This window comes from Penaeus monodon, chromosome 17 (assembly GCF_015228065.2).
Source record: "Penaeus monodon isolate SGIC_2016 chromosome 17, NSTDA_Pmon_1, whole genome shotgun sequence".
Classification (NCBI taxonomy): Eukaryota; Metazoa; Arthropoda; class Malacostraca; order Decapoda; family Penaeidae; genus Penaeus; species Penaeus monodon.
This window is the reverse complement of record NC_051402.1, coordinates 43692843-43705473: the sequence shown is the minus strand read 5'-3', so window position 1 is coordinate 43705473 and position 12631 is coordinate 43692843. Positions and strand designations below refer to the sequence as shown.

At 49.9% G+C, this 12631-nt stretch overlaps 1 protein-coding gene across 1 annotated transcript in view; it reads right to left on the bottom strand.

Annotated features, from left to right (window-relative positions):
* Window positions 1-1351: 1351 nt before the first annotated feature.
* Window positions 1352-12631, bottom strand: part of LOC119583786 (DNA-directed RNA polymerase II subunit RPB1-like) — a 23265-nt gene continuing 11985 nt past the window's right edge. The window contains exons 5-14 of the mRNA XM_037932473.1: window positions 12339-12631; window positions 11064-11286; window positions 10215-10460; window positions 9687-9896; window positions 8406-9452; window positions 7832-8143; window positions 6728-6991; window positions 6126-6288; window positions 4693-4850; window positions 1352-3901 (exon numbers count right to left, since the gene is read on the bottom strand). The exon at window positions 12339-12631 is cut by the window's right edge and continues 221 nt beyond it. Coding sequence (XP_037788401.1) covers window positions 2195-3901; window positions 4693-4850; window positions 6126-6288; window positions 6728-6991; window positions 7832-8143; window positions 8406-9452; window positions 9687-9896; window positions 10215-10460; window positions 11064-11286; window positions 12339-12631 — 4623 coding nt within the window. The 3' untranslated portion in view covers window positions 1352-2194. The remainder of the gene's footprint in view (window positions 3902-4692; window positions 4851-6125; window positions 6289-6727; window positions 6992-7831; window positions 8144-8405; window positions 9453-9686; window positions 9897-10214; window positions 10461-11063; window positions 11287-12338) is intronic.

Here is a 12631-nt window from a genome sequence, read left to right as displayed (position 1 = left end):
CCAACCCTTTGGTGAAGTGGTATAACTTCACACGCTGGTCATGAAGGCTGGCGCTGCTTTGGATTCTGCTCGCTTCGTTGCCTTCGTAAATCAACTTGCTCCTTCTTCTATAAATTTCTTTTGATTCTGTGAAGTCGCCATCATTGCTCTCCTCTTGACAGGGAAGATTTCTATCGTTATCTTGCATTTCACTGCTAAGTTTCTGTAGTTTTTGTTTTAATTTCTCTATTGAGCGTGAATAGCTTCTTTCTATGTAGTTTTTGAATTCGCCATTTGCATTAGAGATGTCCTCTGCGTTTGCCTCTGCCATTCTCTTGCATGTCTTTGTCTCGGTTTCCATTTCATTCAGTCCCGAGTCATCCAGAAACTTGGACCCTGGAATGGCAACTCAAGCCATGACGTCAGAACTACGTCATCCAGCCGAGGGATTCCCCAAATTGCCGCAGGGCATGCCAAATACCCGGCCAGAGAGGTTGGCCAATCCACCCTTCTTTTTCCCTTGTTTTTGGATTAGGTTCACTTCAGATTATGTTTTTCTTTGTTTTGCCTTAATCTAGGTATCTTCAAATACTTGGCTGTATCTCACCGTGTTTGAGGGAGTCCTGCGTTTGTTGTAGTTTGCGATAAATCACTGAGGTTAATGACTCACGGACATTGTTGTTGTGTCTCCGTTTTCTATGAGAAAGAGAGAGAGAGAGAGAGAGAGAGAGAGAGAGAGAGAGAGAGAGAGAGAGAGAGAGAGAGAGAGAGAGAGAGAGAGAGAGAGAGAGAGAGAGAGAGAGAGAGAGAGAGAGAAGAGAGAGAGAGAGAGAGAGAGAGAGAGAGAGAGAGAGAGAGAGAGAGAGAGAGAGAGAGAGAGAGAGAGCAAACATGTTCTTAATGTAATCCAGTGTAGCTTACAGTGATTTGGAGTTCCCTTAACATGAGTGCGATGTAGGTTTCACACGACGAAATATCTTCTCATATTGTCTCAGTGTATAAAGGTAAACATAAATCAGATGTTGATTGTACAGTATAGGACATTTGTATACATAGATACCTATAAAACAATAATTTCTAATTACTGAGGAAATACCATTCCCTTACGTAAGTGAATAAGGCTGAATTTAATCATAATCAAAGATAAAAGCTTCTCGTGGAAAACCGTTTCAGATCCAGAAAAATCATTGCATTATTTTGAGAAAAAATAACTAATCTACTTTATTAAAACACCTGAAAATTACGTATTATGGGTTGTAGTGATAACCATATCATTACCAATAATGTTAATATTAATAATAACGATCACTGAAGTAAAAACAACATTAATAAATATTAACATTTCACATCAGGAATAATAAAAACAAACAAGTATGTAAAGTCACCTTTATCTTAAAATTTACCAAAAATCCAACATTCCGGTTATTAATACATATGTATTCACATCTCACATCCCTGCTATAATACTACATTCACAACACTGTTACAACAATCTCGGTTTGAAAAATAAGCAATAGACTTTTTTTTCAAGATAAGTAAGATAGTGATAAATAAATAACAAAATATATATACATGTTCTTGATTTAATTCAGCTAAAAACAAAGAAGGTTATTTTCACAAACGGTGTTTTTTACGAACATATTTCAAATGATTAAAATTCACATTTTGGTTTATTTCTCCAATTCATTTCGATCCCTTAATATTACCAACAAATATTCTGAAAATCTGATTAAAAAAAAGAATCCTGAAACTTTCATATTCATTCTTATAACTCTATCATTATGATATTATTATATCATCATAATATAATTTGCTATTTACAAAAAAAAGTCGATTATTATAAATGCTTTATCGTAGACCCTGAAAATAGCAGAAGAAGGAAAAACACAAAATTAATTATCGTGGATTATTACCCATTATGAGGGTTTATTTTCTCTTGTCATTAATTAATTAATTAATTAATTCTCTTGTCATTAACTCTTGTCATTTATTTTCTCATGTCATTAATTCCATATTAAAAAAATAATAATGGAGATATTAATTATGTTCACTAATAAGACAAATGCATGAGAAATATGAGATTTAAAAAATACGAATAAAAAATAAGAAGATAAGAAATAGGAAAAATACGATAAAAAAAAAGAATATAGATAAATATAATATATATTCCGTACATATTTATATATATTTCTTTTTCTTCATTTTTTCCTTCTCTCTAACGCTTTCCTTTCTTCTTCTGTTTCTTGCTCTGTTCCTCTTCCTCCGCCTCTTCCTCTTCCTCTTCCTCTTCCTCTTTTTCGAAACTCGGCGAATAAATCGGCGATGTCGGGCTATAGCCTGGCGTGGTCGGGCTGTAAGTCGGGCTGGTCGGGCTATATTTCGGGCTGCTCGGGCTATAAGTCGGGCTGGTCGGGCTGTATTTCGGGCTGCTCGGGCTGTACTGGGGGCTAGAGGGAGAGTACGTCGGGGAGGTCGGGGAGTAGGAAGGCGAGGTCGGGGAGTAGTGGGGAGAGGTCGGGGAGTATTTGGGCGAGGAGGGCGAGTAGGAGGGCGAGGTCGGCGAGTAGGTCGGGCTGGTCGGGGAGTATTTGGGCGAGGAGGGCGAGTAGGAAGGGGAGGCGGGGGAGTACTGGGGCGAAGTCGGGGAGTAAGACGGCGAGGTCGGGGAGTAGGAAGGGCTTGTCGGGGAGTAGCCCGGCGAGGAAGGGGAGTAATTCGGGGCGTAGCTCGGGGAAGTCGGGGAGTACGAGGGGGAGGTCGGGGAATACGAGGGGGAGGTCGGGGAGTACGAAGGGGAGGTCGGGGAGTAGGAGGGCGAGGTGGGCGAGTAGGAGGGCGAGGTGGGCGAGTAGGAGGGCGAGGTGGGCGAGTACTGGGGGCTGGTGGGGCTGTAGGTCGGGGAGGTCGGGGAGTAGCCGGGCGAGGCGGGGGTGAGGCTGGGCGAGGCGGGCTGGTAGGCGGGGGAGGAGGGCGAGTAGGAGGGCGAGAGCGCGCTGGCGGGGCTGGGGAAGTAGGGGCTCATGGCGGCGGCCGGCGACCCGGGGCTGCCGGGCTGCGGCGACCACGCGGGGGAGTAGCCCGGCGACAGGCCCGCGTCGGTGACGGTCGGCGAGAAGGCGGGGCCGCCCGGGGTCATGCCGCTGCCCACGCCGGGGGTCCAGCCGCCGTAGGGCGACATGGAGGGCGTGGAGGCCGTGGCCCAGGGCGTCTGCGCCGGCGTGAGGGCGGACGACGGCGACGCGGCGCCGAACAGGCTGCCGGCCATGACCATGCCCGTGCCCGGCATGGGGATCTCCATGCCCAGCTTGCACTTGTCGTCGTCGAGCACCAGGTCGAAGGAGCCGGTGCCCAGGCGCGGCAGCTGGCCCAGCATGATGTTCTCGGACACGCCGCGGATGGGGTCCACCTCGGCGTGCGACGCCGCCTCCATCAGCACGTCCACCGACTCCTCGAACGAGCACTTCATGAGGGCGCCCGTGTCCTGGCGGTTGATGCCGTGGCGCGTGATGGCCATGAGATGGCCCTTGCTCGTCATGACGTCGCACAGCAGGGCCAGGTGGCGGTAGTTGACGTACAGGCCGTAGAACATGAGCACGGCGTTCATCTCCTTCTCGATGCACTTGCGCACGGCCTCGATGCCCAGCACCTCGAACACCTCGAGGATGTCGTTGGAGGACGTGCGGATGGGGTCCACGTCGCGCTCCGACAGCACCTTCATGAGCGCCGTGCCGTCCGTCTCCAGCAGCCACTCGGCGATGGCCTTGAACTCGCCCTGTTCGTTGATCACGATGCGCTTCTTCTCGTCCGTCTGCGGCAGGTGCATGTACACCTTCGAGATGGACTCGATGCCCTGCAGCGTCAGGTCGTTCAGCATGTTGGCCTCGATGCACCGCAGGAACGTGTCGTCTTCCATCTTGTCCACCTGAGGGGGGAGGGGGTCAGACTCGTGCCAGAGGGGGGGGGGGCTGCCTGCTGCCTCTCTCTCTCTCTCTCTCTCTCTCTCTCTCTCTCTCTCTCTCTCTCTCTCTCTCTCTCTCTCTCTCTCTCTCTCTCTCTCTCTCTCTCTCTCTCTCTCTCTCTCTCTCTCTCTCTCTCTCTCTCTCTCTCTCTCTCTCTCTCTCTCTCTCTCTCTCTCTCTCTCTCTCTCTCTCTCTCTCTCTCTCTCAATCTCTCTTATATTATATATCCCTAGTTCACTTATCTGCGTCTTTACATACCTTCCTCTCCCTCTCCCTTCCTCCCCTACCCATTCGTTCCTTCCATCCCCACCCCTACCCATTCCTCATACCCACATCCCCTCCCCTACTCCCTCTCCCCTACCTACCTCTTCCCGCCACCCCCGTCTACCTCCCACCCCCACCCAATGCCCCTCCCTCCTCCCTCCCACCCTTCCCCTCCCTCCTCCCTCCCTCCTCCTTCGCCCCCTCCAACCTCCCCCCCTCTCATGCCTCTTCCTCTCCTCCCACACTCCTCCTCCTCCTCCCTTCCTCCCTTCCTCCCGCTCCCCTCCTCCCTCCTTCTCCCCCCCTCATACCTCCCCCCTTCCTTCCTCCTCCTCCCTTCCTCCCCCCTCATACCTCCCTCCCTCCCCCCTCATACCTCCCTCCCTCCCTCCCTCATACCTCCCCCACCCTCCTCCTTCCTCTTCCCCCCCTCACACCTCCTTCCCCCTCATACCTCCCTCCCTCATCCTCCTCCCATCCTCCCACCCACCTGCTCTTCCGCGTCGTCCGAAAGCTTGTCATCCCCCACGATGATCCGGATTCGGAGCACGAGTTTCTCAGCGTTGTCGTCGTTGAAGATGCAGTTGAGGTCGTCGCCAAAGCCGGAGTTGATCTTCTGCGAAATCTGCTCCATCGTCAGCTTCTTGTCTGCGGCGAGAAGAGGGGGATAAGGGGATAAGGCAATAAATGGGTGAATAGTGAAATAAGGGAATAAATGGGTGAATGATGAAATAAGGGAAACGGGAATAAATGGGTGAATGATGAGGTGAATGAATAAATGGGTGAATAATGTGATAAGGGAATAATTGGGTGAACAATGAGATAAATAAATGAATAATGAAATAAGGGAATACAGGAATAAAAGGGTGAATAATAAAATAATGAAATAAATGAATAAATGGATGAATAATGAAATAAATGAATAAGTGGATGACAATGAGATTAGGGAATAACTGAATGAATGTGCGTGTGTATGTGTGTGTGTGTGTGTGTGTGTGTGTGTGTGTGTGTGTGTGTGTGTGTGTATCTGTGTGTGTGTGTATCTGTGTGTGTGTGTATCTGTGTGTGTGTGTGAACAGACATACACAGTATGCAGAGTATAACTGATAAAAAAACTTCAACAATAATAGCTAACAGTGGCACCTGCAACAACAACAACAACAAAACCACCCCCTCCAACAACAACAACTACAATAATGACAATAGACTCCAGTGAAAAAAAACTACAACAACAGCGACTTTACTAACAACAACCATCGCAACTTCCACAACCAAAACTACAACACAACTCAACCATTCATCTCCATCCTCGTCATCAAACCTTACAACCTCGATTACAAAAAACTACAACAACTACTACAGAACTATACTCTTCGCCCCGCCCACAACAACTACAACTGCTACTTCTCCCACAACAACAACCAGGAACTATACTACAGAACGAGGCTATACTCATCGCCCACAACAACATAACCACCTCCCTTCTCCACCCCCCACCCTCACCCCCCAACACCAACCCTCCAACATCCAGATCAGTAACACCACAACAATTCCCACCACTACATTTACAACAACAGCAACATGCACAACAATTAACCACAGCAACAACAACAACAAAAAACACCTGCCAACAATAACCACCTCCCCTCTCCATACACCCCCACCACACCCACCCCCAACTCCAACGTTCAGATCAGTACCACCACAACCACAACAACTCCCACCACTACATTCACAACAACAGCAGCAACAACAACAAGAGGCACAACAACTAACCACAACAACAATTTCCACCCCCACCCCCATCCCACCCCCACCCCCATCCTACCCCCAAATCACCACAACCACAACAACTCCCACAACAACACCTCCAACAATAACCACCTCCCCCTCCCCCCTCACCCCCTCACCCCCCCAACCCACCTGTCATCTTTTTCCTATCGAGTTCGATGCGCAGAAGCCAAGGGGAGATTCGTGAGACGTCGAAATCGGGCATTTCGTAGTAAACGTTAACGAATTCTTGGTCCTCAACGATGACTGTGTTTTGGGGGTCCGGGTCGTAGTAAATGGCAGTGTTCGAGGTTACCTGGTGGGAGGGAGATAGATAGATAGGTAGGTATATAGGCAGGGAGATAGTTGTTTCATTTTATTGTCGTTTACAAATTCGTTTTTTTTTTTTTTTTTTTTTCCTATGGCGGGTGGAGAGTTTGAGTTTGATCTCACTTCTCGATTAAAACACACACGTACACGTACAAACAAACAGACAAACAAACATAAGCAAACAAACTTAAACAGACAAACACACACGCACAAACAAACACACACACACACACACACACACACACACACACACACACACACATACACACACACACACACACACAGTACATCCTCTCCCCTCCCCACAACCCACACTTTCCCTTCCCACAGCCCCCAATTTTCCCAACCCACACCATCCCCCTCCCCCCCACACCCTTCTCCTCTACCCTCCCCCTCCCCCTCCCGCTCCCTCTCCTCGAGCCCACCTTCTTCAGCGTGGTATGCTCCATCCGGCACAGCACGTTCTTCGCCTTCTCAGCGTCCCTGGCAGCGGCGCCCAAGAGGAACACGGTGAGCGACGGCGCCTTCGGCTTCTTGCTGATGTTGATGATCTCCTTGAGACGCGGCACGCCCAGGGTGACGTTCTTGGAGGAGACGCCGGCGAAATGGAAAGTGTTGAGGGTCATCTGAGTTGCGGGTTCGCCCAGTGACTGCGCGGCAAGGGCGCCCACCATCTCGCCGGGGGAGGCCTGGGGGGCGGGGGTGAGAATGAGATGGATAGAAGAATAAATCGATTGATAGATTGATAGATTGAGAGGGAGAGAGAGAGAGAGAGAGAGAGAGAGAGAGAGAGAGAGAGAGAGGAGAGAGAGAGAGAGAGAGAGAGAGAGAAGCAAGTTGATTTCTTTAAAGTAACCAAGAAATTTAGGAAAACATTTTTTATACGTTTTATTTTCACGATTATTTATCGTTTCTTTGCAATAACAACTTAATCACTCGAGAAAAAAATATTTGTCTAATCAACAGACACAATCTAATAACTAACTTTACACATTTAAAACTAAATTCCATTTTTCTACTATAATATCACATTCAAAACGATATTTATTACTGACTAATGTACAGAGAGGTTAACATACCTTGACATCGGTGTCCTGCTGAATGCTGCGAGTTTTGTGAGTGAGTTAGCAAAGGGGAACACGAAATGCACACAGTGAGTATCTTTAGAGATTTTGGAAGGTATTGCCACGAGAAAGAGGACGAGAGACAGACAGAGGTGTGTGTATATAGATAGATAGAGAGAGTAAGAGAGAAAGAGAGAGAGAGAGAGAGAGAGAGAGAGAGAGAGAGAGAGAGAGAGAGAGAGAGAGAGAGAGAGAGAGAGAGAGAGAGAGAGAGAAGAGAGAGAGAGATGAGAGAGAGAGAGAGAGAGAGAGAGGGGGGGGGGAGAGAAAACAGGCAGAAACAGAAACAGACAGACGGCCAAACAGACAAAGACTGGCAGAGCCCAAGAGGCCCAAGACAAAGGATGCCAAACTGAACCGAGCAGAGAATCCCGCCCTGGAAGCCAGCCCGCCAGCCTCACTCACAAGCGCCTGGTTGAACCGCGTCTCGATCTCGCCGACCAGCCAGTTGAAAGCCTCGACCGTCAACCTGTATTCCTCCGCCACCTTCTTCGTGCATAAGGTCGACCTCACGAGACACTGGAACAGCAGCGTGGCGTTTTCGTTCGCCTGACGACTGATCCGGTCGTTCCCGCTGACGACGATGCACCTGTCGAGCATCCTCTTGACGCCGTCGACGACCCGCACCGGCGAGAGGTCCGTCTGGGTGCGCTTGTTGATGTGGAAGATCTTCTGCACGTTCCAGATCATGCGGTCCAGGTTGCACGGGAGGACCACCTGGGGAGAGGGAGGGGCGTGAGGAGGGTGTGGGGGAAGGGAGGGGGTAATTATCAACAGCTTGTGTAATGGTTTGTTCTCTTAGGTTATTATGGTACTGTACACTGAGTGAGGGTAGATAAAAAAACACGAGACGGCGGAGAGTAAAAATTACGGAGTCTTGCTCATAGGATGACAGATAGAGGCTGATAATCGTTGAGCAAAATGAACTTATGATTGAGTTCCACCACCCGTACCTGTGTTTCTGGATGGCGGCACCTACCTTGGAGTCGCCCTTCGTGAACACCTGCCGAAGGATCTGCCGGTCCTCCTGCAGCCTCTGCCACTCGGTCTCGAGGCTGGTGATGGCGTCGGGCGAGCCGAGGACGTCCCTGACCACCTCCTCCGTGAACAGCTTCCGGAGGTACCTCTCGTTGGAGATGTCGAAGCGGTAGCGGTCCTCGAAGCGGCGCGTCGACAGCTTGATGGTGGGCAGGTTCTGGAACTCGACGAACTCTCCGGCGAGGCCGTCCTCGCCGTACCGGAGCTGGATGACCTGGCTCACGCTGTTCCTGACGGTGCCGTCGTAGTTTACCATCACGCTCTCCATGGCCTTGATCAGACGCCGCTGGATGTAGCCTGTCTCGGCGGTCTTGACGGCCGTGTCGATGAGGCCCTCGCGGCCGCCCATGGCGTGGAAGTAGAACTCGGAGGGCGTGAGGCCGGCCAGGTACGAGTTCTCGACGAAGCCCCTCGACTCGGGCCCGTAGTCGTCCTTGATGAAGTGCGGCAGCGTCCGCTTGCGGAAGCCGAAGGGGATGCGCTTGCCCTCGACGTTCTGCTGGCCCACGCACGCGATCACCTGCGAGATGTTGATGTTGGAGCCCTTGGAGCCCGCCACCACCATGGCCTTCAGGTTGTTGTACTCCGTGAGGGACTTCTTGGCCGAGCCGCCCGTCTTGTCACGGGCGTCGTTGAGGATGCGGTTCACCTGGTTCTCGAACGTCTGGCGGAGCGTGTTGCCCGGCGTGGGCTCGAGCTCGTCGTTGTGCGCCTTGTGGATCACCTCGATCACGTCCTCCTTGGCCTTCTTGATGGTGTTCTGGATCACGCGGTACGTGTTCGGGTCCGAGATGGTGTCGCCGATGCCGATGCTGTGGCCCTCCAGCAGCAGCCAGTTGTTCACCACCGTCTGGATGTTGCCGTAGAAGCGGCCGGCGATCTCGTGGCCGAGCTCCATCCACGCCAAGTGCATCATGGAGCCCGACGACGCGCCCAGCGTCTTCTTGCACAGGATGCCCATGATCAGCTCGCCGTGCTCCACCAGGACCTGCGAGGGGGGGGGGGAGGTGTTGGTGGAGGTGGAAATGGAAGGGAACGATGACGAGGACGAGAAGGAGATAAAAAGGCGACAATAAAAGTACTGCAGAAGATACGATTTCATAGCGCAATTGAATAAATGAACAAACAGATACATGATAAACAAACAAGACCAATGATTTTTAAAATCTGAAGTCCTAATCCCCCTCCCCCCCAAAAAAAAAGGAAAAAAAAATCTACAAACCTTAGTGTCTCCCGGCGAGATCCACTTATACGGGCCGTCATCCTCGTCGTCAGGGTGTGTCGCGTGGGTCTTCACTACATTAATATTACCGGGAATAATGAGAGAGAAGAGTTGTTTCCCGGTCCACAGGGGCTTGGGTTTGAGGATGGCCGGATGGGGCATCCTTCCGTCCCAGATTGGAAGGAACATAAGCAAGTCCATCATCTCCGACTGTTTTCGGATATAGAAAACGGATATTCGAGTATGAGAGAGAATGCAGAGGGTGTGTGTTGATTTTAGGGGTGACTTGAGTAATTTTTTGTACTTTTTTTTTTAATATAAGATATTAAAGGTACATATGTTCACCTATAGTTTGATATACTTATAGACATTTACCATAACTCTTTGCAAAAAAAATGGAAAGAAGAAGAAAAGAGAAAAAAAAAAATAAACACCAGGAAGAAACAACCGCATTAAAAAATCCTCTCCCTTTCCCCATATCCGCACACCCACCCTTCCCCCTTCAACCCACCATCACGGCCTACCCACCTTCTCCAAAAACACGTCCCTTTTCGTCATCTTCCGAACGGCCGTGAGGGTATCTTGCACAATACCCATGACAGGCCTGTTGGACTGTGGCGTAACAACCATCCTGGGCGTCAAATGCAAGTTCTCAATCTCGGCTCGCGTCTCCATGCTCTGGGGGACGTGCAGATTCATCTCATCACCGTCGAAGTCCGCGTTGTAAGGTGACGTCACAGAGAGGTTCATGCGAAACGTGGACCAAGGGAGGACCTGTTGGAAGTAATTTTGTTTTTGAATTTTAGTTTTAGATTTAGACTTTTTTTTTTGGGGGGGAGGGAGGTTTAGGGATGGTAATAGGAATTGGAATGTGGATTATGATGGTGATGGTGGTGAAGGTGAAGGTGAAGGTGAAGGTGAAGGTGATGGTGATGGTGATGGTGATGATGATGATGACGATGATAATAATGACAATTATATTATTGATCATGATAATGTTACTACTACTACTACTACCACTACTACTACTACTAATAATAATAATAATGATAATAATAATGATAATAATAATAATAATGATAATAATAATGATAATAATAATAATAATGATAATAATAATGATAATAATAATAATAATGAAAATAATGATAAATATTATTATTATTATAATTATAACAAGAATAACAATAATTAGCCAAAGTGTAAAACAGTAAGTCAAACAGCTTACTTACCAATAGAAAATAAACCCATTACCACAGGCCCACCAAAACACAGACAACCGAACCAATAAAATCTACCAACAGAATTAACCCCCACCCCCTCTCCTATCCCCTCTTCCTTCCCCCATAACCCCTCCCCCCTCCCCACCCCGCTTACCTTCACCCTATGCCCCATCATAGACATCTTATGAAGTGTGGGTTGCCGATTGAAAATGATGAGGTCGCCGTCCGTGATGTGACGTTCGACCCGATACCCGCACTGTAAATGGAGGTCGGAGGGCTTCGGGTGGTAACGCAGGTCGATCCGGGCCCCGTTGTCCCGCACGATGTACTTGGCGCCCGGGTACTGGTTATTGCCGCGTTTCACTAGTTCCATCATCCTGGGGGGAGAGCGGATGGAGAGGGAAGGAGGGTAGGTGGAGAGGGAGGGTGGGAGTGGGAGAAGGGAGAGGGATGGGAGGAGGGAGAGAAGGTAGGAATGGGAGAGAGGGAGGGTGGAGAGGAGAGAAGGAGAGAGAGAGAGAGGGTGGGAGGAGGAAGAGAGGGAGGGTGGGAGTGGGAGAGAGGGATGAGAAAAGGGGAGAGAAGGATAGGGGGAGGGAGAGAGTGGGAGTGGGAGAGGGGGAGTGGGTGGAAAGGAGGGAAGGGGAGAAGATGGGAGAGAGGAAGGGAGGGAGGGGAAGAAAGGAGGGAGAGAGAATGAAGTGGGAGGGAGGGAAGCGAGAGGGAGAGGAAATAAGGAGGAAAAATGAGGGAGAGAGGTTGCAAAGGATGGATACGAGGAGGGAAAGGCGAGAGGGAAGGTAGGAGAGGGCAAAGTGTAAGAACAGAACGAGGGTGTAAGAGATGAGGAAAGTGAGGGCAAGGGGGGGGGGTGGAGATGAGAGAAGGGAGAGGGGCGGATGAGAAAAGGGAAAGAGTGAGACGAGAGGAGAAGTAGGAGGTGAGAGGGAGGGGGAAAGAGCAGCGCCGTTGTTTGAAAGCAAGGACAGGGAAGGAGGTGAAGTGAGAGGTGTGGGGGGGGGGTGAAGGAGAGTGAGAGAAGGAGAAAAAAAATGATTAGTAAACACACAAAAAATACTAATTTATGTTATTCCTAGTATCAATCCAAATGCCAAACACAGTTTCGTATAAACGATTTTTCTTAATCTACGACCTTATTTCTGAATCATAAACAACGATGACTGTTAACAATGGATTTGAAAAGATGAATTATCAGTATGAATTATTTCTCCCTCTCCTCTTCCCTCTCTCTCTCCCTCTCCCCCACTCCCTCTCCCTCTTTCCCTCTCCCTCTTCCCCCTCCCTCTCTCTCTCTCTCTCTTTCCCTCTCCCTCTTCCCCCTCCTTCTCCCTCTCCCCTCCCCCTTTCCCCCTCTTTCTCCTCATCCATACTCCTCCCACCCCCCCTGCCCCCCTCCCCTGGTCCTCACTTGGTCATGTTGAAGGGCGTGACGATCTCTGGGTAGGTGAGGTTCTGCGCGATGGACCTCGGGACGCCCACCTGGTCGATCCTGAGGTTGGGGTCGGCGGTGATGACGGTCCTGGCGGAGAAGTCGACCCTCTTGCCCATTAGGTTGCCGCGGATCCTGCCCTCCTTGCCCTTGAGGCGCGACTTGAGGGCCTTGAGCGGCCGCCCGGACTTCTGCAGCGCCCTGGGCATGCCGGGCATGTCGTTGTCCGTCATGGTGGCCACGTGGAACTGCAGCATCTTGATGTTCTCGAC